Source organism: Phyllobates terribilis, unplaced genomic scaffold (assembly GCF_046119375.1).
Source record: "Phyllobates terribilis strain yellow unplaced genomic scaffold, ASM4611937v1 Scaffold_9__5_contigs__length_417890890, whole genome shotgun sequence".
Taxonomy (NCBI): domain Eukaryota; kingdom Metazoa; phylum Chordata; class Amphibia; order Anura; family Dendrobatidae; genus Phyllobates; species Phyllobates terribilis.
In genome coordinates this window covers 343,495,222-343,523,218 of record NW_027362769.1, presented here as the reverse complement: position 1 = coordinate 343,523,218, position 27,997 = coordinate 343,495,222, and the positions used below count along the sequence as shown (strand labels likewise).

Below are 27,997 nucleotides of genomic sequence, written 5' to 3'. Positions count from 1 at the left end.
CTGAACTGAACTGAACTCTGATCTAAGATGGTGCCCACCTTATATACCTCCTTCTGACACCCGAGCCCAGGTGACTAGCAACCAATGGGCTCCTACCTATGCCCAGAAACCCACCCCTATCTGCTCCTACACCACTGGGTTTTCCTACCCCTCCCCACTCCAGCCAGGAACAGAAGCTGTCGTGCCTGCACTCTGTCTAGTGGGAGCACCGTTGGTCTGTTCCTCGGAAATGGGGTATGTGTGGTGCATGCAGCCTACCGAGTCCTGGTCCACACTCCATCCTTACCCGGGAGTGGAATACCACACCTCTGGTCTGAGGTGCAATACCCCTGTAGCAGCCGAGCCCTCGGGGTGCTACACTTGATTTTCCCATAGACTTACACTGGGCTCGTTGCTCGGGTCGAGCACTGGAGCATTCCAATTTGCTCGACTCGAGCAATGAGTACCCGAGCATTTTAGTGCTCACTCATCACTAGAGGTGGCCTCACGTGTTTGCATGAAAAAAAGGTTGAAGAAACCAGCTTCCAAAGTGCAAAATATTTATTGAAACAAATCCACGCAGTTTAAAAATTTCCAAATTACCTTGGGGAATCTCACATGGAAAAAACAGCTTTGACAAAGAACACAGCTCTGTGTTTGAAACGCGTAGCATTTTTTCCATGTGAGATTCCCCGATGTAATTTGGTAATTTTTAAACTGCGTGGATTTGTTTCAATAAATATTTTGCACTTTGGAAGCTGGTTTCTTCAACCTTTTTTTCATGCAAACACGTGAGGCCACACGTACCTGTGCTTCCTACTTAAGCCTACAGTAATCAGGTGAGCTGAAACTTACTCTATTCTATTTTCATCAGGCAGCAGAGACTGTCTCTACTGTTGATCAATCAAAAATCAGGGGCAGTGCTGGTGGAGAGAAGCAAAGAGGAGACTGCAAGTGCACTTATACGCCTACCACGGAACTTGTAAGCCTAATTTGCATATGAATAATACATTAATTTTATTGCAACTGAGCACCAGATAATGACAGAAAAGGTATCTCTGAAAATGTGTTTCCCTGCAGTACCTTAGGTTTTTTAAGTATATTCTTATTGTCAGGTACCTTTAAGTAAGAAAAATTTCTGAAAAAGACCAAAAATATTAAGATTTGAGAGTCCTCAGTGATTGATACCTTTTAATGTCTAAGTGAAAAGATGGTAACAAATTGCAAGCTTTCAAGACTACTCAGGCCTCTTCCTGAGGCATAGAATAACACAAAATCTGAACAGGGCACAAGAATAATGCAATAGATGAGACAAGCGACGTGAAGCAGAACTAATACTATGGGAGCGGAGAGAAAGAGTTGTGGCCATAAATATTGGAGCAGTTCGTAGATAAGGAGTGTGAAAGTTTTATTGTCCTGTGATTGAGGTCTGATCCATGGTTGTGATGCTCCTACGGGACTGAGGAACACGCTCTTAAGTTGATGTATCTGACCTCAATCACAGGACAGTAAAACTTTCACACTCCTTATCAGCATGATGCCCCCACAGTGAATTCCTAGACAAAACCCTCCACACACATGGAATGATGACCCTGATGTACACCCCTGACAAAGAATGGTGACCCCATCACAGTTTGGTTCTCCAACTGTAATCCCCACACAGCCCTTCATGCAGTATCACTGGGCCCTGCAACACCTTACATACAATATAATGGCCCCACATAATGCTGCATAGAGTATAATGGCCCTACAAAGTGATCCATACAGTATAATGAGCAACACATAGTGCTCCAAACAGCACAATGGCTCCACATACTGCTTCATACAGTATAATCGCCCCACATAGTCCTCCATACACTATAATGGCACCACATAGCACTCCATACAAGATAATGACCTCACATTGTGTTCCATACAGTAAAATGCACCCCACATATTGCTCCATAATGTATAATAAGCCCCACATGGTGCTTCAAACAGAACAATTGTCCCACATAGGGCTTAAAACAGTATAATGGTCCCACATAATGCTCCATACAGTATAATGCTCTCACATAGTGCTCCATATAGTATAATGGCCCCACATAGTACTCCATACAGTATAATTGTTAAAACTAGTGTTGAGCCACCCCCGTAGTGTTCGGGTTCGGTTCGGTTCGTCGAACACCGGGATGTTTGAGGAATTGTTCGTCGAACTGTTCGTCAAACACCTTAGAACACTGTCGAACACCGTTAAAACCAATGGCAGGCAAACAAAAACACATAGAAACACATAGAAAACACCTTCAAAGGTGTCCAAAAGCTGACAAACTGCTCAGAAGACGCTCTCTTTAAAAAAGCCGGCCGGCAATTCAGCAGCGGCATACACCGGTACCCGACAATTTAGACAAGAAGGAATAGAGCATCACACATAGATTAGATAGATAGAAACATGTCAGTCACATATATAAGAAGTACAGTGACAGTGTTGGTTACTGTTCTTGTCATTTAGTGTAAAGGATTTATTAAAAAAAATATTAGTGTTTTCATGCACCGTCTCTTTAAAAAAGCCGGCCGGCAATTCAGCAGCGGTACCCGACAATTTAGAACAGAAAGAATAGAGCTTCACACATAGATTAGATAGATAGAAACATGTCAGTCACATATATAATAAGTACAGTGACAGTGTTGGTTACTGTACTTGTCATTTAGTGTAAAGGATTTATTAAAAAAAATAATAGTGTTTTCATGCACCGTCTCTTTAAAAAAGCCGGCCGGCAATTCAGCAGCAGTACCAGACAATTTAGAACAGAAAGATAGAGCATCACACATAGATTAGATAGATAGAAACATGTCAGTCACATATATATGAAGTACAGTGACAGTGTTGGTTACTGTACTTGTCATTTAGTGTTAAAATAAAGGATTTATTAAAAAAAAAAATTGGCATGGGGTTCCCCGTGATTTTAGGCTCTAGCGGAGGTTAAGCAGGTTAAGTAGTCCAGGAAGGGTGCCATGAATATTGGCCCCCTCCCAGGCTAGAAACACCAGCTGTCAGCCGTCCCAGAAATGGCGCATCCATAGGATGTGCCAATTCTGGCACTTAGCCTCGCTCTTCCCACTGCCCTGTAGCGGTGGCAGTGGGGTAATAGGGTTGGGGTTGATGTCAGCTTATAATGCCAGCTGACATCAAGCCCAGGTTAGTAATGGAGAGGTGTCTATAAGACACCCCCATTACTAACCCCATAGTCAAAGTTAAAAAAAACTCAAACACCCAGAATAAAGTCCTTTAATTGAAATAAACACACAATTCTTTATTGTTCTAAATTAAACCATACTTACCATCTCGCCCATTCCAGCTGAAGCCAACGATCTCCTGCATTAAAAGAAAAATAATAAACCAACATCATCCTTACCTTTCGATGGTTCCCAGGACAGCTCCAGCTCTGCTACATTGAGATGACAGGCTGGACCACAGCAGAAAGCTGCCATCCAGCCTGTCATCCCGCAGACACTGAGAAGCGCAGGCATGCTTGCGCTCCTCAGTGTCTGGCTGTGACGGCATCCAGATGAGCTTAGGTCATGTCCAATGAACTCAGCTCACCTCATGCACGGCCGCGACCAATCAGCAGAGCGGGGTTTAAATTTGGCACCAATAATGCTGATTGGTCGCAATCGCCGGCCATGACCAATCAGTAGAGCGGTGTTTAAATTTGGCACCAAAATCGCTGATTGGTCGCGCCACAACAACCATGGCTGTGGCATTGAAGTGAGTGGCAGACAATCCCTGCATGATTGGTGCTCAAAATAGTGCCAGACATGCAGGACACGCTTTTGGTGCAGGAACAGTTATCAAACATAACCTCAAACAGCCGAATTTTTTGCAAATCGTTCGGGTTCGTCGAACAACTCGAACACTGCCCAAAACAGCTCGAAGTTGAGATTGGCGAACAGTTCTAGTCGAACACCGCTCATCTCTAGTTAAAACCCTCCTGTTTTTTTTTTCCATCTTGTGTTTTGCGGTCACGTGACCACCTGCCTTTATATTCCAGCTCCGCCCTTCTGGCTGTGCTGGACTTCAGTGTTGTTTGACTGTCTTTCTAGCCAGGTGCTTCGGTGCCTATATCTGTCAGTTCGCTTGGTCCTTCTTGGACCTCTAGTACCTTTTTGCCTGTTTGTCTTTTTGTGTTCTGCAACAACTTCTCTGTTGAGGAGGTGTCCCATTTTTGTTCCAGTCCTTAGTTCTTTAAGGGACCCCTCCCCTTATGCTATAGGTCTTCGTTCAGACTAGCCGAGGACTAAGGCGGGTCTGTTCGCTAGGAACAGGCAGCCCGCTACATCGTAGGGATTCAGCTTAGTCTTACTGTAGGGACAGCTTTCCCCTATCTTTCCTTGGTATATGTTGCAGATCATAACAATAATGACCTCACATAGTGCTCCATACAGCATAATGCACCCCACATATGTCTCCATACAGTATAATGCGACCCGCATTTTGCTCCATAAAGTATAATGAGCCCCACATAGTGCTTCTAACAGCATAATGGCCCCACATAGTGCTTCATACAGCATAATGGCACCACATAGTACTCCATATAGTATAATGCACACACATAGTCCTCTATACAGTGTAATGCCCTCACATAGTGCTCAATACAGTATAATTGACCCCACATTAGGAAAAAATAAAAATACTCACCTTTGCCCATTCCCCGCTGCTCCAAGCTTTTCATGGTGTCTTCAAATCCTCTGCACATCTCGATACAGTGGGCACATTGTAATGACATCATCGCACCCGCTGCGCTGAGATGTCAGATGCAAAGGGGGATCATGGGCTCTCCATCATTCCTTTTAACTGTATCAGCATCTAGGATGCAGATATAGTTGAAAAAGTGACGTCGGGCGAGAGACCCGCCCGGTGTCATGTTAAAAAATGTATTCACCCTGCGGGCCAGATTTGGCCAGAGGGCAAGGGTTTTACATACGTGGTTTAGCGCCTGTGTCTCTTAAGTGTTTTCAAGTGATGAATGGATGTAAAAACCCAATTTCAATTACATGACTGGCATGTTTTTAGTATTAATTTGTAATAATGTAAAAATACAGTACAGACCAAAAGTTTGGACACACCTTCTCATTAAAGATTTTTCTGTGTTTTCATGACTATGAAAATTGTACATTCACACTGAAGGCATCAAAACTACGAATTAACACATGTGGAATTGTATTCTTAACAAAAAAGTGTGAAACAACTGAAAATATGTGTTATATTTTAGGTTCTTCAAAGTAGCCACCTTTTGCTTTGATGACTGCTTTGCACACTCTTGGCATTCTCTTGATGAGCTTCAAGAGGTAGTCACCGGAAATGGTTTTCACTTCACCGGTGTGCCCTGTCAGGTTTAATAAGTGGGATTTCTTGCCTTATAAATAGGGTTGGGACCATCAGTTGTGTTGTGCAGAAGTTTGGTGGATACACAGCTGATAGTCCTACTGAATAGACTGTTAGAATTTGTATTATGCAAGAAAAAAGCAGCTAAGTAAAGAAAAACGAGTGGCCATCATTGCTTTAAGAAATGAAGGTCAGTCAGTGCGAAAAATTGGGAAAACTTTGAAAGTGTCCCCAAGTGCAGGTGCAAAAACCATCAAGCGCTACGAAGAAACTGGCTCACATGAGGACCGCCTCAGGAAAGGAAAACCAAGATTCACCTCTGCTTCTGTGGATAAGTTTATCCGAGTCACCAGCCTCAGAAATCTCAGGTTAATATCAGCTCACATTAGAGACCAGGTCAATGTCACACAGAGTTCTAGCAGCAGACACATCTCTTCAACAACTGTTAAGAGGAGACTTTGTGCAGCAGGCCTTCATGGTAAAATAGCTGCTAGGAAACCACTGCTAAGGACAGGCAACAAGCAGAGAGACTTGTTTGGGCTAAAGGAATGGACATTGGACCAGTGGAAATCTGTGCTTTTCTCTGATGAGTCCAAATTTGAGATCTTTGGTTCCAACCACCGTGTCTTTGTGCGACGCAGAAAAGGTGAACGGATGGACTCTACATGCCTGGTTCCCACCGTGAAGCATGGAGGAAGAGGTGTGATGGTGTGGGGGTGCTTTGCTGGTGACACTGTTGAGGATTTATTCAAAATTGAAGGCATACTGAACCAGCATGGCTACCACAGCATCTTGCAGCGGCATGCTATTCCATTCGGTTTATGTTTAGTTGGACCATCATTTATTTTTCAACAGGACAATCACCCCAAACACACCTCCAGGCTGTGTAAGGGCTATTTGACCAAGAAAGAGAGTGAAGGGGTGCTACGCCAAATGACCTGGCCTCCACAGTCACCAGACCTGAATCCAATCGAGATGGTTTGGGGTGAGCTGGACCACAGAGTGAAGGCAAAAGGGCCAACAAGTGCTAAGCATCTCTGGGAACTCCTTCAAGATTGTTGGAAGGCCATTTCCGGTGACTACCTCTTGAAGCTCATCAAGAGAATGCTAAGAATGTGCAAAGCAGTTATCAAAGCAAAAGGTGGCTACTTTGAAGAACCTAGAATATGAGACATATTTTCAGTTGTTTCTCTTTTTTGTTAAGTATATAATTCCACATGTGTTAATTCATAGTTTTGATGCCTTCAGTGTGAATGTACAATTTTCATAGTCAAGAAAATACAGAAAAATCTTTAAATGAGGTGTGTCCAAACTTTTGGTCTGTACTTTACATACCAAAGAGAAATACCAAGCGGAGGCTGTGTGGTCGTTTAGATAGAAGTTCCCAGCCCCAGTTAAACCCATCTCATTTAGTATTGGTGTGTGAGTACCTGTGCAAGAAAGGCATCTCTAAAAGAACTGTACTATAATGGGAGACCCATTAGTTATCCTGTGTCACCACTTGTCTAATTGTATGACAGGCGATGGCAGAGATCTGAGTACAATTACTGACTGCAGGGCTGGTATAAGGAAGAGCGGTAGTGAGCAATTCTCTCTCCAAAGCTGCCTACTAATTACAATGGGTACGAAACATTTGGACCTGGGGTATGGATACAGATCAAGAATGGAAAATGTCAGTGAACATAACTCTGCAGACACAATTTGTGGCTGGAAGAAGTCTTCATAGTGGTCTGGGCCAAATGAAAAAGATGGGAAAATTGAACAAGTCCAATAAGAGAAGACATTGGTATTGGATTAAATGTATAACACACTGCTGAGAAACACTACAATTAGATATATTACCTCCCTATTCTACCCCGTATGCATTAAAAATTGTAATATTGATCGCACACACGCTTTTTATACTGTCAGGACAGTTTTGATTGGTAGAAAATATGTTACCTAAATCTGTTGTGCATCTTAAAGTCTAGAAAATGCTGTTGTTTAGTATTGTGCTCTTCCTCCTGAACAACCCTGGCAGTGGCCCAGAGATCAGTGCTTCTGCTCTCAGCACAAGACCTTATGTGCTTACTGAATATGATGGTGTTGTTGGTATAATACTAGAGCATTTATGGTCTCACTTTTACTTTCGGCCACAGGGTCACAAGTTGCCTAAAACAAACCTTGACCAATTAAATAGTAAGATACTCAGATGTTCTCAGAATAATTGATATCACACCCCTTTTGATCACATAAAGGAAAATTATGGTAACATATGCACCATTACCGCACCTGTTTCTGCTTCATAAGATATGCATCGATATATCCTGTGATGTTATTTGCATCTAAATCCAATCGTTGATTCATTGAACATTGGGAAATCAAACCCTTCAGATCTTGTATGTTCTGCTGCAGTTCCTTATGTAGGCCAAGGAGTGATCCGAGGAAGGGATAATAATCATACAGCTGTGGAAATCAATAGTACCTCATTAGATATTCTTGCAACAATAAGTACAGACCTGTTCAATAACGGTGTATACTGGGAATAGCTCGGCCAGTTGGTGGTTAGCGCTCCACCCTACATCACTAAGAGCCTAGGTTAGAATCCAGCCCAGTGCAATCTCTGAATTGTGCTACATTCAGTTTTTTTTCTACATGACTTTTATCAGTGTAGTTGATCAAATTTTTATACATTTTTAGTCAGTGTGGATGGATATTTTTTTTATCATTCATGTGTGTCATCCATTTTTCTCATATGAGAAAAAAACAGATTGAGATTTCCTAAGCTTCTACTAGCATTAGTCAGTCAAAAATGAACAATGCACAAATTCACTGAAATCGATAAGTTTTATCTGCAATATGGATCTAAATCGGACATGACTCTAGGATTGTGAAAAACGACATTGCCTATAATAGCTATGCGTTATATCTGCAAAAAAAAGCAAGCAAATAAAAAAACACAAATCATATATGAAAAATTTGTGTAAATGGGACCTACAGTTATATGAAAAAGTTTGGGCACCCCTATTAATCTTAAGCTTAATGTTTTATAAAAGTTGGTGTTTTTGCAACAGCTATTTCAGTTTGATATATGTAATAACTGTTGGACACAGTAATGTTTTTGCCTTGAAATGAGGTTTATTGTACTAACAGAAAATGTGCAATCTGCATTCAAACAAAATTTGACAGGTGCATAAGTATGGGCACCTCACCAGAAAAGTGACATTAATATTTAGTAGATCCTCCTTTTGCAAAAATAACAGCCTCTAGTCGCTTCGTGTAGCTTTTAATGATTTCCTGGATCCTGGAAGAATGTAGTTTTGACCATTCCTCTTTACAAAACTATTTCAGTTCAGTTAAGTTTGATGGTCGCCGAGCATGGACAGCCCTCTTCAAATGATCCCACAGATGTTCAATGATATTCAGGTCTGGGGACTGGGATGGCCATTCCAGAACATTGTAATTGTTCCTCTGCATGAATGCTTTAGTAGATTTGGAGCGGTGTTTTGGATAATTGTCTTGCAGAAAGATCCATCCCCTGCGTAACTTCAACTTTGTCACTGATTCTTGAACATTATTGTCAAAAATCTGCTGATACTGAGTGGAATCCATGCGTCCCTCAACTTTAACAAGATTCCCGGTGCCGGCATTGGCCACAGAGCCCCAAAGCTTTATGGAAACTCCACCAAATTTTACTGTGGGTAGCAAGTGTTTTTCTTGGAATGCTGTGTTTTTTTTGCCGCCATGCATAATGCCTTTTTGTATGACCAAACAACTCAATCTTGGTTTCATCAGTCCACATGACCTTCTTCCAAAAAGAAATTGGCTTCTCCAAATGTGTTTTTGCATACCTCAGCTGACTCTGTTTGTGGCGTGCTTGCAGAAACGGCTTCTTTCGCATCACTCTCCCATACAGCTTCTCCTTGTGCAAAGTGTGTTGTATAGTTGACTGATGCACAGTGACACCATCTGCAGCAAGTTGATGCTGCAGCTCTCTGGAAGTGGTCTGAGGATTGTCCTTGACTGATCTCACCATTCTTCTTCTCTGCCTTTCTGATGTTTTTCATGGCCTGCCACTTCTGGCCTTAGCAAGAACTGTCCATGTGTTCTTCCATTTCCTTACTATGTTCCTCACAGTGGAAACTTACAGGTTAAATCTCTGAGACAGCTTTTTGTATCCTTCCCCTGAACAACTATGTTGAATAATCTTTGTTTTCAGATCATTTGACAGTTGTTATGAGTATCCCATGATGCCACTCTTCAGAGGAGATTCAAACAGGAGAACAACTTGCAAGTGGCCACTTTAAGTAGCTTTTCTCATGATTGCATACACCTGGCTATGAAGTTCAAAGCTCAATGAGGTTACAAAACAAAAAAAAGTGCTTTAGTAAGTCAGTAAAAAGTAGGTAGGAGTATTTAAAGCAAGAAAATGATAAGGGTGCCCATACTTATTCACCTGTCAAATTTTGTTTGAATGAAGATTGCACATTTTCTGTTAATACAATAAACCTCATTTCAAGGCAGAAACATTACTGTGTCCAACAGTTATTACATATATCAAACTGAAATAGCTGTTGCAAAAACACCAATTTTCATAAAACATTAAGCTTAAGATTAATAGGGGTGCCCAAACTTTTTCATATAACTGTAAGTTGGTATGTTCTACTTGTAGATTTGCATGGGTTTCCTCGAGGTTCTACACTTTCTTCCCATACTCTATAAAGCATACGGATAGGCTCATTGGTCTTAGTGTGTATATGAGCAAGAGATAGATTTAGATTGTGATGCTCATTGGGGACAAGAACTGATAAGAGTATTGGCAATCTCTGTAGAGCGCTGTAGAATATTGTGGTAAAAACCTCTTTATCAAAGAGAGGACACATCAGATCAATTAATTATAGGTACTATATAGGAATAGAAAATAGGGTCTTCTTTTTCTTTTTCATGAAAGTGTAATGCTTTAGCTGTGTCTAGTTTTTCACCTAAAAATAATTCACTTATAGGGAAGCAATCATCAGAAAATGATTTGCTTAAACCAGGTTTTTGTGTTACATGTATTTTTTTCTTTTTACTATTAAGATCTTTATAAGTGATGAGCGAGCACTAAAATCCTCGGGTGCTCGTTGCGCAGATTAAGCAAATTGAAATGCTCGGGTGCTACACCTGAGCAACGAGCCCAATGTATGTCTATGGGAAACTTGAGAATTTTTCTGGTGCCCCCACTCCCCCCCCTGGAAGTCTGCAGTGGGCCTAAAAATTGGCAAAATCGATGGTAACAGTGCTGAAATGACATGGGAACAGCATGGAGAAGACCCTTAGATGCATTTCTGACTCTCAGGTCACTGCTGTGAATAATGCTGTCAGAGTATTACGACACTTTTACGGACTCACAATAAAACATACAAAAATGAAACCAAATGGATTTTCCTGGAAAAAATGTTAAGGGACATCTTTTCCAGGGTAATGACTTGCATATAAGGCAAAATAAATAACCCCCCAAAAAATGCTCCTGCACACCTTGGGTTATGTTCACACGTAGTGTTTTTGATGGGTTTTTGCACTTTGGCATTGCTTTCAACGGTGAAAAATACTTTCACCAGTAAATGACATTTTAACATTTTATCTGGCCATGTGGTATGTGAGACATGATCAGGCACATCCTGTTTCATTCATGAAGGAGGGACTCTGAAAGTCACAAAGCCTATTTTTACAGGACCATTAGGCGGCTCTTACTATTGTTAAAGGGCCAGCAGTCGGCCCTCACTATTGTTAGAGGGCCATCAGCTGGCTATGATTTGTTGTTCCCATTATTAAGGAGCGGGTCTCTTATACTGTTATAGCTTATGCAGTGACTTCAAGGCCTGCCCAATATTTGGAAAAACCCCAATACCCCTTTGAAGAGACATAGAGGGCCTGATTTAGAAAACAAAAATTCCCGTTATTAAGGAGCAGGTCTCCTATATTGTTATAGCATATGCAGTAATTCTAAGGTCTGTCAAAAATTTGGAAAAACCCCAATACACCTTTGAAGACACATAGAGGAGGGCATCATTTAAAAACTGTTCCTATTATTAAGGAGTGGGTCTCCTATACTGTTATAGTATATGAAATGACTTTAAGGCCTGCTAAAAATCGAGAAAACCCCAATACACCTTTGAAGACAGAAAGAGGGCCTGATTTAAAAAAAAAAATTCCCATTGTTAAGGAGCAGGTCTCGCATAGTGGTAATGCCCATGCAGTGGCTGTAAGGCATGCCCAAAATTGAGATAAACCCCAAAACACCTTTGAAGACACAAAGAGAGCCGGATTTTATAAAATAATTTCCCCTTAGGAGCGGGTCTCCTATACTGTTATTGCGTATGCAGTGACTGCAACGGCTGCCTATATTTTGGAAAAGCCCCAATACCAATTTGAAGACACATAGAGGAAGGCCTCAGTCAAAAAAATGTTCCCATTGTAAAAGAGTGGGTCTCATATACTGGTAATACCCAGGCAGTGACTTCAAGGCCTGCCAAAAATTAGGACGCCCTCCAGTATCCATTTGAAGAGACATAGAGGAGGGTCTCAGTAAAAAAAATGTTCCTATTATAACGGAGCGGGTCTCCTGTACTGTTATGGAAAACAAAAGAAGTTGGAGTGACAATGGTGAAGAGCCTGAGGTTTGGGGGGGGGGGTGAAAGAGGAGAAGTTGTGACCACTCACCAGGTCCTGTTGTGCAAAGGAGCCCCGCACAACAATGGAAAACACTTCCAGGTGGGAGTCTGTAAGATGACCGCAGCTTAGCAGGAACTACTGTAGGGAGTTTCTGTCTGCTTCAGCAGTCACATGACCAGGACCGTGTGACCGAAGTGGGCGTTCCACAATGACATCATGGCAAGTCCTGTAGTAGGCTAGTTGTAAACAGAGCAGCTTCCACCGCTCTCCACAGGGGAGATTAGCAATCAAGAAAGAAGGAATTGTGCGGTGTTATTGAAGCGCTAGAACAACTAGACAGGGGATTAGGTTATAACACACAAACCTTTTATAGTTTAGTATGCACTCTAACACCACGACACGTTTCAATAGCAGACACTATCTTCCTCAGGTAGATTAGCTATCTTCCTAATCTACCTGAGGAAGATAGCGTCTGCTATCGAAACGCGTTGTGGCGTTAGAGAGCATACTAAACAATAAAAGGTTTGTGTGTTATAAAGTAATCCCCTGTCTTGTTGTTCTAGCGCTTCACTAACACCGCAAAATTCCTTCTTTCTTGATTGCATATGCAGTGACTGCAAGGGCTGCTAAAAATTAGGACACACTCCATTACCCCTTTGTAGAGACATAGAGGAGCGCCTCAGTAAAAAAAATGTTCCCATTATAAAGGAGCGAGTCTCCTATACTGTTATTACGCATTCAAAAATTAGGATGCATTCCAAAACCCTTTTAAAGAGACATAGAGGAGAGCCTCAGTAACAAAAATGTTCCCATTGTAAAGGAGTGGGTCTCCTATACAGTTAATGCCCATGCAGTGACTACAAGGGCTGGCCAAAAATTGGACGCACTCCAATACCCCCTTGAAGAGACGTAGAAGTCCTTATTAAAAAAAAATGTTACAATTTTTAAGGAATGGGTCTCCTTTACTGGTAATGCCCATGCACTAAGTGAATGGGCTGAAAAACATTAACCCCTGGGGGGTATGAATGAACAGAACATATGTAGCACCCTGAGGACTCGGCTGCTACAGGGGTATTGCACCTCGACCCAGAGGTGTGGTATTCCACTCCCGGGTAAGGATGGAGTGTGGAACTGAGCTTAGTAGGCTGCATGCACTACATACATCCCATTTCCGGGGGACAGAACAACGGTACTCCCACCAGTATATGTGCAGGTACGACAGCGTCTGTCCCTGGCTGGAGTGGGAGGGGGGTGGAACATCCCAGTAGTGTAGGGGCAGATAGGGGGAGTAGTCTGGGTAAAGCTAGGAGCTCATTAGGTGCTGGTCACCTGGGCTCACACATAGAGGGAGTATATAAGGTGGGCACCATCTTAGAATAGGGTCTTTTGTCAGAGAGCCTGAGGAGAAGCAGAGCAGAGGAGTTCAGCCAGGAGGGCTGACAGGGAGCTGTGGCTCCGGCTGGGCCCAGCTCCAGAGCCAAGCCTGCAGTGGAGAGAGGAGAGGAAGAAGGAAGGCCCAGAGACGCAGAAAAGAGGGAACCCTAAGATCCCAGAAGCAGACCAAAAAGGGTGAAGGGTTGGCAGAAAAGGGCACCGGATCCCAAGCTGGCAGAGGCAGAAGTAACCCTTAACCAGGAACCGGAGGTCGTGGTCAAGTTTTGCCACGACCCTCACCATATCCACCAGGAAGGCACACCACGAGTAGGGCCAGGGAAGCCAGAGAAGGTTCAACCACTAAGAGGCCCGAGGGAGCCGGACAAAGGTGGATCCCTGGTGGGGACGGCCAGGAGAAAGAGAGTGAGAGGGAAGCTCAGGACCACGCTCCGGAACTGCCTGGGGGTTAGCCGAGTCCAGGACCTGGTGGACGCAGCACGGCTCGGGCGGTCACTCAAGGCCAGAGTGACCAACAGAACAGCAGTAAGTAAAAACCCTGAACTGCACAGCCCGACTCTGAGTCTTCTTACCATCCACACTGCACCTCCACTACCACCATCCTCTACACCTGACCCCCTGAGGCTATACCCCTCCCGTTGGGGGTTATACTACCACAGCTGCACACATACCACCAGCCTCAGCGGACCCTGCTGCAGCGGCGGCCTTTTGACCGCAAATCAACGGGTGGCGTAGTCGACACTAAGAACACTAACAACATCTGTAAAGACTGCCACACACTGAGTTTGACACCCTGGGCACGGACCGGGTCGCCGCCACTCGGAGACTACAACCCCCATCTGATCCGGCTCCGGGTATCCCCCAAACAGCACTGGCCCAGGGGGCGCGTCAACTTTGGCGTAGTCGGCAGGATTTCGTGCCCGCAACCACCGGGTACTGCGTGCCTGAAAAAGAGACTTTTAAAACTTACCATCCGTGAGGTTTTCCCGCCATCGGTGAAGATTCCCGCCATCCGGCGCCATCTTCAGCCTTCTTCCCGCAATCGGTGAAGATTCCCGCCATTTCAGAAGATTTCCCGCCCTGGCAGAGCGGACGCCATTATGGGCGTGCCAGAGGGTGGCAAGAGGCCACCTCCCATCGTGGGCCAGGACCAAGAATGGCGCCAAAAGCGGAAACCGCCCCCACCAGCAGAGACTGTGATGCTTGAGATGTCCATCAGCGTGAGGGGACTGCCCCTGGAACTGACAATCACCAAGTTGCCCCGGGACCACCCTCAGTGTGGGCGGACCAAGAACAAAAGAGAGAAGATGGGTGCAGCCTGGAGGAGTCTAGAGAGAACACACCCGGAGATGGAGGGAGAGTCAGACAGCACCGACCCTGTGGTCAGGAACCTGTTGCAGGCCGCCACTCCAGAAGGCCTGCTGGAGATCCTGGCGCAGCTCCCCGGAGATCGGGAGCGTGCACAGACCGCGCTGGAGGGCCTCGCACGGAAGATGGCCCGGGTACAGCAGGAAGCGCTGGCGGAGTGGAGCAAGGAGCTGGGCCAGCAGGCTGGAACCCGCCAGCGAAGCACGCCACCCACGACAAGGAGCATGTCCGCCTCTGAGGAAGGTGCAGGAGGGACGACGGCCGGAGACGACGCCGCGGAGGGAGTTGAAGGAAAGGGAGCAGTAATGGGGACGACAACACCCCGTGCCCGATGGTCGCAAGCCTGCCCCAGCTCCCCGTCGCAGAGCCCGAGACCCCACTCACCACTCACGTTGCTGCATCGTCACCGCTCCGAGCTAGGCCTCAAGCGGCAGGAGCCGCGGCCACGCCCCCTGCTACGTCATGCGCCTCGACTCAGAGCGCGGCCAAGCAAGAAGTGCCCCCGGCCTGGTCGCAAGGCCAAGTACCCCCGGGCGCCGCCGTCTTCACAGCGCCCTCTACCTCCATCATGCCACCGGTCTGGTCGCAAGGCCTGGTAGACCCGGGCGCCGCAGCCTTTAAAGCGCCCTTTGTATTCAGACTACCTTCGGCCTGGACGCAAGGCCAGGAGCCCCTGGGCGCCGCAGACACCACAGCGCTCTCTGCCTCCACAGCACCCCGTCTGGGCGAAGACTGCTCCGCACAAAACACCACCCAGGACGGGCTGCTCTTCGTGTGGCCACCTGAATATATTCACCCTCGATTCCGGAGGGAACGGCCTCTGGATGAGCCTCTAATTCCGGCTCCTGCGCCCGCCAAACTCGATCCGCTTCCGTTGGAGGACGTCGCCACTGATGTACAGTAGGAGCACTGTAAATAGTTACCCGTGAAGGTACAATAACTGTTGCCAGTAAGATATAGTCCCCGTTGGGACCAGTGAACTGTTCCAGTGTGTCCCATCTCCCCACAGGCTGAGGACTGTGAGCAGCCATCCCTTTTCCCCACTGGCCGAGGACTGAGAGCGGCCATATCCCTTGTAAATAGTTGCGCTTCTTAAAGCGCCCCCTACTGGTTTTATAGGAAACTGTTTTTTCTACCAGAGACTGTGGCACTTACCTGGTCACAATTTGCACAAGTGGCCAGAGGTCAAAAATGTTTTATATGAAAAGTTTTATTATGATGAAAGAGTTAATATTATTTTATGATGTGTCCGTAACATTTTAAAAGAGAAGTACCTCCCATAAAGGGATGATTGAAGGTTACTGTTTATATATTTTATATGTAGTGCACTTTAAAAAGCTTGTATGTTTTATGTTTTTGCTTTTTTACAGCCCGAGGACGTGCTGTGATTTACCAGGGGGGAATGTAGCACCCTGAGGACTCGGCTGCTACAGGGGTATTGCACCTCGACCCAGAGGTGTGGTATTCCACTCCCGGGTAAGGATGGAGTGTGGAACTGAGCTTAGTAGGCTGCATGCACTACATACATCCCATTTCCGGAGGACAGAACAACGGTACTCCCACCAGTATATGTGCAGGTACGACAGCGTCTGTCCCTGGCTGGAGTGGGAGGGGGGTGGAACATCCCAGTAGTGTAGGGGCAGATAGGGGGAGTAGTCTGGGTAAAGCTAGGAGCTCATTGGGTGCTGGTCACCTGGGCTCACACATAGAGGGAGTATATAAGGTGGGCACCATCTTAGAATAGGGTCTTTTGTCAGAGAGCCTGAGGAGAAGCAGAGCAGAGGAGTTCAGCCAGGAGGGCTGACAGGGAGCTGTGGCTCCGGCTGGGCCCAGCTCCAGAGCCAAGCCTGCAGTGGAGAGAGGAGAGGAAGAAGGAAGGACCAGAGACGCAGAAAAGAGGGAACCCTAAGATCCCAGAAGCAGACCAAAAAGGGTGAAGGGTTGGCAGAAAAGGGCACCGGATCCCAAGCTGGCAGAGGCAGAAGTAACCCTTAACCAGGAACCGGAGGTCGTGGTCAAGTTTTGCCACGACCCTCACCATATCCACCAGGAAGGCACACCACGAGTAGGGCCAGGGAAGCCAGAGAAGGTTCAACCACTAAGAGGCCCGAGGGAGCCGGACAAAGGTGGATCCCTGGTGGGGACGGCCAGGAGAAAGAGAGTGAGAGGGAAGCTCAGGACCACGCTCCGGAACTGCCTGGGGGTTAGCCGAGTCCAGGACCTGGTGGACGCAGCACGGCTCGGGCGGTCACTCAAGGCCAGAGTGACCAACAGAACAGCAGTAAGTAAAAACCCTGAACTGCACAGCCCGACTCTGAGTCTTCTTACCATCCACACTGCACCTCCACTACCACCATCCTCTACACCTGACCCCCTGAGGCTATACCCCTCCCGTTGGGGGTTATACTACCACAGCTGCACACATACCACCAGCCTCAGCGGACCCTGCTGCAGCGGCGGCCTTTTGACCGCAAATCAACGGGTGGCGTAGTCGACACTAAGAACACTAACAACATCTGTAAAGACTGCCACACACTGAGTTTGACACCCTGGGCACGGACCGGGTCGCCGCCACTCGGAGACTACAACCCCCATCTGATCCGGCTCCGGGTATCCCCCAAACAGCACTGGCCCAGGGGGCGCGTCACATACTGTATAACATAATATAAGAGGTACAGTACAGACCAAAAGTTTGGACACACCTTCTCATTTAAACATTTTTCTGTATTTTCATGACTATGAAAATTGTACATTCACACTGGAGGCATCAAAACTATGAATTAACACATGTGGAATTATATACTTAACAAAAAAGAGAAACAACTGAAAATATGTCTCATATTCTAGGTTCTTCAAAGTAACCACCTTTTGTTTTTATAACTGCTTTGCACATTCTTAGCATTCTCTTGATGAGCTTCAAGAGGTAGTCACCGGAAATGGTCTTCCAACAATCTTGAAGGATTTCCCAGAGATGCTTAGCACTTGTTGGCCCTTTTGCCTTCACTCTGCGGTCCAGCTCACCCCAAACCATCTCGATTGGGTTCAGGTCTGGTGACCGTGGAAGCCAGGTCATCTGGCATAGCACCCCATCACTCTCCTCCTTGGTCAAATAGCCCTTACACAGCCTGGAGGTGTGTTTGGGGTCATTGACCTGTTGAAAAATAAATGATGGTCCAACTAAACGCAAACCGGATGGAATAGCTTGCCGCTGCAAGATGCTGTGGTAGCCATGCTGGTTCTGTATGCCTTCAATTTTGAATAAATCACCAACAGTGTCAGCAGCAAAGCACCCACACCATCACACCTCCTCCTCCATGCTTCACGGTGGGAACCAGGCATGTAGAGTCCATCCGTTCACCTTTTCTGCGTCGCACAAAGACACGGTGGATGGAACCAAAGATCTCAAATTTGGACTCATCAGACCAAAGCACAAATTTCCACTGGTCTAATGTCCACTCCTTGTGTTCTTTAGCCCAAACAAGTCTCTTCTGCTTGTTGCCTGTCATTAGCAGTGGTTTCCTAGCAGCTATTTTACCATGAATGCCTGCTGCACAAAGTCTCCTCTTAAGAGTTGTTAAAGAGATGTGTCTGCTGCTAGAACTCTGTGTGGCATTGACCTGGTCTCTAATCTGAGCTGATGTTAACCTGCAATTTCTGAGGCTGGTGACTCGGATAAACGTATCCTCAGAAGCAGAGGTGACTCTTGGTCTTCCTTTCCTGGGGCAGTTCTCATGTGTGTAGCGCTTTATGGTTTTTGCAACTGCACTTGGGGACAGTTTCAAAGTTTTCCCAATTTTTCGCACTGACTGACCTTCATTTCTCAAAGTAATGATGGCCACTTGTTTTTCTTTACTTAGCTGCTTTTTTCTTGCCATAATACAAATTCTAACAGTCTATTCAGTAGGACTATCAGCTGTGTATCCACCTGACTTCTGCACAAAACAACTGATGGTCCCGACCCCATTTATAAGGCAAGAAATCCCACTTATTAAACCTGACAGGGCACACCTGTGAAGTGAAAACCATTTCCGGTGACTACCACTTGAAGCTCATCAAGAGAATGCCAAGAGTGTGCAAAGCAGTCATCAAAGCAAAAGGTGGCAACTTTGAAGAACCTAGAATATAAGACATATTTTCAGTTGTTTCACACTTTTTTGTTAAGTATATAATTCCACATGTGTTAATTCATAGTTTTGATGCCTTCAGTGTGAATGTAAAATTTTTATAGTCATGAAAATACAGAAAAATCTTTAAATGAGAAGGTGTGTCAAAACTTTTGGTCTGTACTGTATATAACAGAATGTTAGAGGTAGACCTCTAAAAAACTTTCCTACGGGTATCATAAACACCCTTACAAAAAAATTATGTGGATATTGCATCATGGTCATCCTGGGGATATGGTGGTGGAAGATGAGGAAAAGAAGGAGGACAACAGAAAATAGCCAAAATCAGGTGTGAAGAGGTTCATGGGAATAGACTTCCCAAAAAAAGCCACTGGATTTGACTTTATGTTCAGCTGCTATCATCCAGTGGTGTTGAGAATTCTGGCCCAATCCAGCCCTTGTTCATTTTTATAAAAGTCAGCCTGGCAGCATTTTCAGTTAACAGGCAGATGTGCCTATCTGTTATAATGCCCTCAGCGGCACCAAAAACCCGCTCTGACAAAACGCCATCGGCAGGGCAGGCCAAGACCTTCGAGGCGTAGAGAGCCAGTACTTGACGTGTGTCCAGCTTGGATACCCAATAATTATAAGGCACAGAGAAATCACGGAGAACATTAGTACAGTCGGCAAGGTTCTTCTTCAGCATCTTCCAAAATGTTTCCCTCCTTGGCAGAATACCCCGCACATCAGGGCCTGGGAGAAAACTGTCCCAGAACTTTAACAGTGTTCCCCTGCCTCTGCTGCATCATATTTATGTCTTCCACGCCTGTACTCCTTGGATGTCCAAGGAACTGTGACCTCTGCTGCCAGCATTTTCAGATGGTAATTTTTTTATTAATCCCGCAACAAGGGTCTTATGGTACTGCAACATTTAGCTAAACCTCTCCGCCACTGGAAGGAGAGATAGAAAGTTCTCCTTGTACCGTGGGTCTAGAAGTGTGACCAACCAGTAATTATTGTTGGCCAAAATGCATACAACACGAGGGTCACTGGAAAGGCAGCAGAACATAAAGTCAGCCATGTGTGCCAGACTGCCACCAGCCAACTCTTCTCTGTCCTGAACAACAGGACGACTATCCATGCTCTCCTTCTCCTCCTCCTTGTCCCTATCCTCAGGTCATCCACGCTGAACAGATGGTATGAATGTGGTTTGGGTAGTACCGTCTGTAGTGCAGGAAACCAACTCCTGTTCCTCCTCCTCCTCTTCCTCCTCCTCACTAGCACACAGTCCGTGTTGAGATGAGATGAGGCTGGGGTGTGTGGCATCATCCTGTATAGTTCATTTCTCCATCTCATCGTTCTGTGCCTGCAATGCCTCCTTTATAATTGTGAACAGCAAGCATTTCAGAAGACAGAGAAGCAGGATGGTGACACTAATTATGTTATCATCGACACTCATCATCTTGGTGGAGTTCTCAAAGTTTTGGAGGATGTCACTGACTGTCTGACATCCATGCGCACTCGTCAGTTCTTATGTGCGGAGGCTGATCTGAATGCCGATGGGCGTGTTGAAGCTAGTACTCAACAACTGCCCTCTGCTGCTCACAAATCCTTCCCAACATCTGCAAGGTTGAATTCCAATATGTGGTGACAAAGCACACCTGGTGGTGAGCTGGAAGCTGCAAATAATACTGAAGAACGGCGAGTGCGGTGGAAGCTGTAGGTGACTTTCTGAAATGGGCACACATGCGGCCTTCTTTGACAAACAAATCAGGCAGATCCGGGTAGGTTTTGCGAAACCACTGGACCACTAGTTTGAGCACATGGGCCACGCATGGTATGTGTGTGAGGTTGTCTAGCTTCAGAGCCACCAGCAGGTTCCCGCCATTGTCACACACGACGATGCCTGGCTGTACGTTCAGTGGTGACAGCCACAGATCTGACTGCTCTTTTACAGCTGTTAACAACTCTTCAGAGGTGTGTGGTTTGTCCCCTAAGCATATTAACTTTAGCAGTGTCTGTTGCCGCTTGGCCAAGGCAGTGCCGCAGTACTTCCAGCTTCCGACTGATGTGGTCTTTAGAGATGAGCGGTGTTCGACTCGAACTGTTCGCCAATCTCAAATTCGAGCTGTTTTGGGTGGTGTTCGAGCCGTTCGGCGAACACGAACGATTTGAAAAAAATTCGGCTGTTCGAGGTTATGTTCGATAACTGTTCGTGCACCAAAATCATAACTGGATTTTTTCTCAGAAATGCTGAAAATTAATGTTAATACGCAGTTTGAGTGTACAGCGGGGCAGGGGGAGGGGCAGGGGATGGATCTCTGCCGGAATAATGAAGATCTCCTTTTTTTTTTCTCTTTCCCGCATTTACAGTGGGGAGGTGCAATCTGTCAGCCTATCAGCAGCGCACATGTGAAGCCCAGCTGTGCTTGGCATCACAGATCCCAGAAGGGTGTATTAAAGGATTCCTACACAAGAGGCTCCCATAACCATTCACACATCTCCACCTTCCACCTCAGACCACCAGAGGGAGCTCCTTAGGGAGATATATAAGGGAAGGTGGAGCCAGGCAGCCGTTAGTCTAAGCTGGAGTGAGTCTGAGTTGTGTCTTGAAACTACAGTGAGTCCAGTGCAGTCTGAGACGAGTTACCTCAGAGGACAAAAGTCTGTTTCAGCTTCTGCAATTGCTATCCTGCAGTGGAGCTTATCCAGTTCTAGACTCGGTTGCAGCTCGGAGAGGTGAGCTTTAGGTGTGTCGGCGCCATAAGATCGATGAACCATGGCACGCTGCCGTTAGTGTGAGTAGCCTATTGAGGGTCCGAGTAAGCCGAAGGCGAAGGAGAAGAGAGTTAGCTCATAGGGGGTAGAGGAGCTTAACTAGCTCACCCCGAAAGGAGAATCAGTTACCGGACACGGGGTTCGAAGCTTGCTGGGATCTCCATGACCCAGTAAGATAAATCGGAATCCCTGGAGAACTACAGGTCCCAGGATCGCTAAAGTGCTAATACGTACCAGAGCCAGGAGACACATAGGCCCCGTAAGTCGGGAGCGTGCACTCCAAGCGAAGGCCCTACCACAAGGTCAGCCAGCGCAGGACAGAGACCAAGTTAGGCCTAGCTCCAGGCAGGTCAGAAACTTACTACGCAGAAGCCAGAACCAGGAGGCCCAAAACCTGCTCATTGGGGAGGATCCGGACATACACCCTTCACCCTACAGTGCTCCGGGGAGTGCCTGAAATTCCACTAGTAAAAGGTACTGAAGTGACTATCTTGTCCGTCCCTGTTCTTGCTCTGGCCCGGCGTAGTCTCTTTGTCCTGCATCCCCGTTCTTATACTGCCCTGAGGCCCAGCTCTACTTGTGGAGAGCTATACCATCAAGCTGCCTTATCATCAGCCTCAGTGGACTGCGCAGCTCTGGTGATCCTCACCAGAAACCACAGGTGGCGTCACAAACTCTTTCTTTTATAAACTTTACAAATATCAACCCCTTTTTAGGAGAGACCCCAGGGTACGGGCCCGGGAGCCGACCACCGCGACATCCCTAAAGGCCAGGCGAAAGGCCCGGGTACCAAGTTATCCCCATTCCTCTGGGTGCCACATCTCTCCAATTGGCATCACAAACAGGATTGCGTGCCCGCTGCAACGACGCCGTGTTTTGCCCGTTGCCACCGGGTACTGTGCGCCTTTATTTTGAACTGTGTGCGTAAAGTTGTGGTGAAGATAGCCGCCATTGTTGGGCCATTGAGCGAGAAGAAGGGCGTAACCGTGGGAAAATAAGGGACGTGCCTGCAAAAGAGCGCAAAGTCCCGGACACGCCCCACGCCTTGACGTCAAATCAGGAAGAGCAAGGTCCTGTACGGAGCATCTCTGAATGCTCTGACGTAGGACGCAAGCGACGCAAGGTCCTGAAGACAACCGTCACCTCCGGAGCTGCGGCCTACCGGAAGAAAAATCAGTAGGTAGGACACGGTTAACTAGGGGGGCGCTAAGATGTCCGTCGAACAACAGAACGCCGGCCTACCGGTCAACGTCCCTGAAGTCCAGCCCGCACCCGATAATGGGCAGGCTGAAGCCACCGCTGTACCAGCAGAGCCTGTAACACCTGTTATTCCTATGACTTTACCGTACATTCCTGGAGAAAAGTGGCTCCCCCAGTACAACGGCAAACCAGATACCCTGTCTGGATTCAAGCGGAAGATATGTGGTATCTTAGACATGTACTCTATGACCGGCAAACAAAGAGCTGCCATTGTATTAGGACAACTGACCGGTGCTGCGGAGCGGGAAGTGGAAACATGGTCGGCCGCAGACAGGGAGACAGTGTCCACAATATTCCAAAAACTACAGACTGTCTTTGAGGACCTTACTGAGGCGGACCTCCGGATGAGGTTCTACAGCTGCTCCCAACAACCAGAGGACAATGTTCGGGACTACGCCTGGCGTCTCCAAGGGGCCCTACGGGCTCTGAACCAGGTTAGTCCGGCCAGCTTTGAGAATGAGAACAGAATGCTGAAGGAACAGTTTTACCGGGGACTGAAGTCTCCAGAGGAGAGCAGGACTGTGCATTGGTGGTCCCTGGATCATCCAGATGCCACCTTTGATAATCTCAAGGACATGTCTATAAAAGGACTGCAGCCCCTGGAAACTAATGCCATCCAGCGTTACCAGGGTGGGGCTACCCCAGAGCCTGCAACACCCACCTTTTCTCCAGTGACTGCTGAAGCTAAAGTTCCAGCAACGTCCCCTAAAGAACTGGACAGTCTGCGCTCTGAGGTGTGTCAGCTGAGCAAAACCCTGACCACCATGCTGAGTGCTCTGCAGCTGCGGATGGAGCCTGAGGAAGGAGGGAAGATCCTGCTAGCCGACAGCCCTGAGGATGTCCCCTGGATGCGGAGGAGGAGGAGGCCAACACCACCCTCGCCAAGGACCAGTGACCAACGCCGCCCACCAAGGGAACCAATCTGCTACCGATGCCGTAAGACCGGACACATCGCTCAGAATTGTCCTTTAAAAACGGGAAAACTCTGGGTCCGAGGGCCGCCACCCAGAAGTAGACTCACCAGGCCCATCAGACTGGAACAACAGGTTCGTCGGAGGAAGACCTTTCCTGTCCATTGTGTTGGACGGGATCCTGATGCATGCCCTGCTGGACACAGGATCTCAGGTAACCATCATGCCTGAAGTCCTCTACAAGAGGTACTGGTCCATGGACGATCTATGTCTGCCAGTTCCAAATTTGTCTGTATATGCTTCAAATGGACTCCCTCTTAACCTACTCGGGGTTAAGAATGTGACTGTAAAAGTGGGGAGAGTGGAACTGCAGGACCAGGGACTAATTGTAGTGGAGACTAACCCTGATGACAGCAACCCATATATGGTACTAGGCAATAATGTTGTTGGTAACTGTTTGGGAGAGGTTGTGTTCTTGCTCCAACAGATCGCTGACACTGCCAGACCGAGACAGAGGAGGGCACTGCAGAGAGATCCGCGTCCTGATGTATCAACAGCAAGTACAGTTAACAGATGGTGAAATCGGTAACGTGAGGGTAACAGACCCAATACCCATTGTCGTTCCCCCAATGAGTGAAATGCTCATCTGGTGTAGAGCTGCCATAGGTCTTAGAGGACAGAGCTACCAGGCGGTAGTAGAACCCCTTTGCTCTGAGCATAGACCCACGCTCTTAACCGCCAGGGGAGTGGTAGATATACGTAATGGGAGGGTGCCAGTCCGTCTTCTTAACCTAGGGGAAGATGAGGTCAAACTGCCACGTTATGCCACAGTTGCTAAATTACATGCTGTCAACAACAACTGCATCCATGAGGTGGAGTCCTTAACTTCACCAGAAGAAGTGGAGGATAATGACCCTGCAACCCAGGTGGAGGATTGGTGTCAACAGCTCCATGTTGGGACAGACACCACTCCTGCCCATCAAAAACAGGGTGTACACCGGGTGGTTCAAGAATACTCGCAGGTGTTCAGTAAACATCCACTAGACTTCGGGAGGGTTAAGGGGGTTCAACATCATATCCCCACAGGCAGCCATTAGAGATGAGCGTTGTTCTACTCGAACTGTTCGCCAATCTCAAATTCGAGCTGTTTTGGGCGGTGTTCGAGCCGTTCGGCGAACACGAACAATTTGAGAAAAATTCGGCTGTTCGAAGTTATGTTCGATAACTGTTCGTGCACCAAAATCATAACTGGATTTTTTCTCAGTAATGATGAAAATTAATGTTAATACGCAGTTTGAGTGTACAGCGGGGTGGGGGGAGGGGCAGGGGATGGATCTCTGCAGGAACAATGAAGATCTCCATTTTTTTTTCTCTTTCCCGCATTTGCAGTGGGGAGGTGCAATCTGTCAGCCTATCAGCAGCGCACACACGGAGCGAAGTGCTTTTTTTCACACAAGCAAGGGCATGTGTCATTGGCAGTGTATGTCACATGTCCTTGCCCTATAAGACCAAGCCATTTTCCCCGTCGCCACCATTTTCTCACTGCTGCAGCTGCGTGTTAGACGGCACCGCTGTTGCTGTGTGCGCTATACCTTGTTAATTTCAAGACAATTTTCGCACAAATATACCGATAGCTTGGGAGTAGGGAATAGTTGTGATTGCAGTCCTTTTAAGGACTAGGTTACAGCATTTCCTACGACTTTTATCAGGGAGGTCTGTGCTCTTAAATAGATAGGTTGTGGGAGTAAAGACTAATTGTAATTGGAGTCCTTTTCAGGACTAGGTTACATCAGTTCCTATCAGTTTTTGCCAGGCAGGTCTGTGCCAGTGCTGTGCAAGTTTTTTTCACAGCATTTGGCTGAATCTAGCAAAGGTAATCCTTTTTGGCCTATTGCAGAGTGTGTTAGTCAGTGGAGTAGCCTATCTGTGTTGCAAGATATACCACCTGTGTATAGAATACCAATTTTTTTACTGCACCTAGTGAAGTAAAATCTTTTGGGCATAGCATCATTCTATTAGTCCATCTATACTGACCTCCATCAGGTTGCAAATTAAAACTAATTTTTATCTGCATCTACAGTACCTCTGAAAAAATATTTGGGCTTCTACCTGTGTGTGGGACTTGTTGTATTAGTCCATCTATACTGACCTCCATCAGGTTGCAAACTGAATATATTTTTTTCCTGCATCTACCTCTGAAAAAATATTGGGCTTCTAGCTGTGTGTGGGTCTTGTTCTATTAATCCATCTATACTGACCTCCATCAGGTTGCAAACTGAATATAATTTTTTTCTGCATCTAGCTCTGAAAAAATATTTGGCCTTCTAGTAGTGTGTCGGACTTTCTCTATTAGTCCATCTATACTGACCTCCATCAGGTTGCAAACTGAATATAATTTTTTTCTGCATCTAGCTCTGAAAAAATATTTGGCCTTCTAGTAGTGTGTCGGACTTTCTCTATTAGTCCATCTATACTGACCTCCATCAGGTTGCAAATTAAAACTAATTTTTATCTGCATCTACAGTACCTCTGAAAAAATATTTGGGCTTCTAGCTGTGTGTGGGACTTGTTGTATTAGTCCATCTATACTGACCTCCATCAGGTTGCAAACTGAATATATTTTTTTCTGCATCTACCTCTGAAAAAATATTGGGCTTCTAGCTGTGTGTGGGACTTGTTGTATTAGTCCATCTATACTGACCTCCATCAGGTTGCAAACTGAATATATTTTTTTCTGCATCTACCTCTGAAAAAATATTGGGCTTCTAGCTGTGTGTGGGTCTTGTTCTATTAATCCATCTATACTGACCTCCATCAGGTTGCAAACTGAATATAATTTTTTTCTGCATCTAGCTCTGAAAAAATATTTGGCCTTCTAGTAGTGTGTCGGACTTTCTCTATTAGTCCATCTATACTGACCTCCATCAGGTTGCAAATTAAAACTAATTTTTATCTGCATCTACAGTACCTCTGAAAAAATATTTGGGCTTCTAGCTGTGTGTGGGACTTGTTGTATTAGTCCATCTATACTGACCTCCATCAGATTGCAAACTGAATATATTTTTTTCTGCATCTACCTCTGAAAAAATATTGGGCTTCTAGCTGTGTGTGGGACTTGTTGTATTAGTCCATCTATACTGACCTCCATCAGGTTGCAAACTGAATATATTTTTTTCTGCATCTACCTCTGAAAAAATATTGGGCTTCTAGCTGTGTGTGGGTCTTGTTCTATTAATCCATCTATACTGACCTCCATCAGGTTGCAAACTGAATATAATTTTTTTCTGCATCTAGCTCTGAAAAAATATTTGGCCTTCTAGTAGTGTGTCGGACTTTCTCTATTAGTCCATCTATACTGACCTCCATCAGGTTGCAAATTAAAACTAATTTTTATCTGCATCTACAGTACCTCTGAAAAAATATTTGGGCTTCTAGCTGTGTGTGGGACTTGTTGTATTAGTCCATCTATACTGACCTCCATCAGGTTGCAAACTGAATATATTTTTTTCTGCATCTACCTCTGAAAAAATATTGGGCTTCTAGCTGTGTGTGGGACTTGTTGTATTAGTCCATCTATACTGACCTCCATCAGGTTGCAAACTGAATATATTTTTTTCTGCATCTACCTCTGAAAAAATATTGGGCTTCTAGCTGTGTGTGGGTCTTGTTCTATTAATCCATCTATACTGACCTCCATCAGGTTGCAAACTGAATATAATTTTTTTCTGCATCTAGCTCTGAAAAAATATTTGGCCTTCTAGTAGTGTGTCGGACTTTCTCTATTAGTCCATCTATACTGACCTCCATCAGGTTGCAAATTAAAACTAATATTTATCTGCATCTACAGTACCTCTGAAAAAATATTTGGGCTTCTAGCTGTGTGTGGGACTTGTTGTATTAGTCCATCTATACTGACCTCCATCAGGTTGCAAACTGAATATATTTTTTTCTGCATCTACCTCTGAAAAAATATTGGGCTTCTAGCTGTGTGTGGGACTTGTTGTATTAGTCCATCTATACTGACCTCCATCAGGTTGCAAACTGAATATATTTTTTTCTGCATCTACCTCTGAAAAAATATTGGGCTTCTAGCTGTGTGTGGGTCTTGTTCTATTAATCCATCTATACTGACCTCCATCAGGTTGCAAACTGAATATAATTTTTTTCTGCATCTAGCTCTGAAAAAATATTTGGCCTTCTAGTAGTGT

General features: G+C 45.8%; 1 protein-coding gene across 2 annotated transcripts in view; it reads right to left on the bottom strand.

Moving 5' to 3' along the window:
- The window catches only part of LOC141162207 (cytochrome P450 2K4-like), a 230,808-nt gene that overhangs the window by 53,633 nt on the left and 149,178 nt on the right, over nucleotides 1-27,997 (bottom strand). Inside the window, exon 5 of one of the 2 annotated variants that reach the window (XM_073648061.1) lies at nucleotides 7,616-7,789. The exons of the other annotated variant lie outside the window; for it this stretch is intronic. Coding sequence (XP_073504162.1) covers nucleotides 7,616-7,789 — 174 coding nt within the window. The remainder of the gene's footprint in view (nucleotides 1-7,615; nucleotides 7,790-27,997) is intronic. 2 annotated transcript variants of the gene reach the window in all.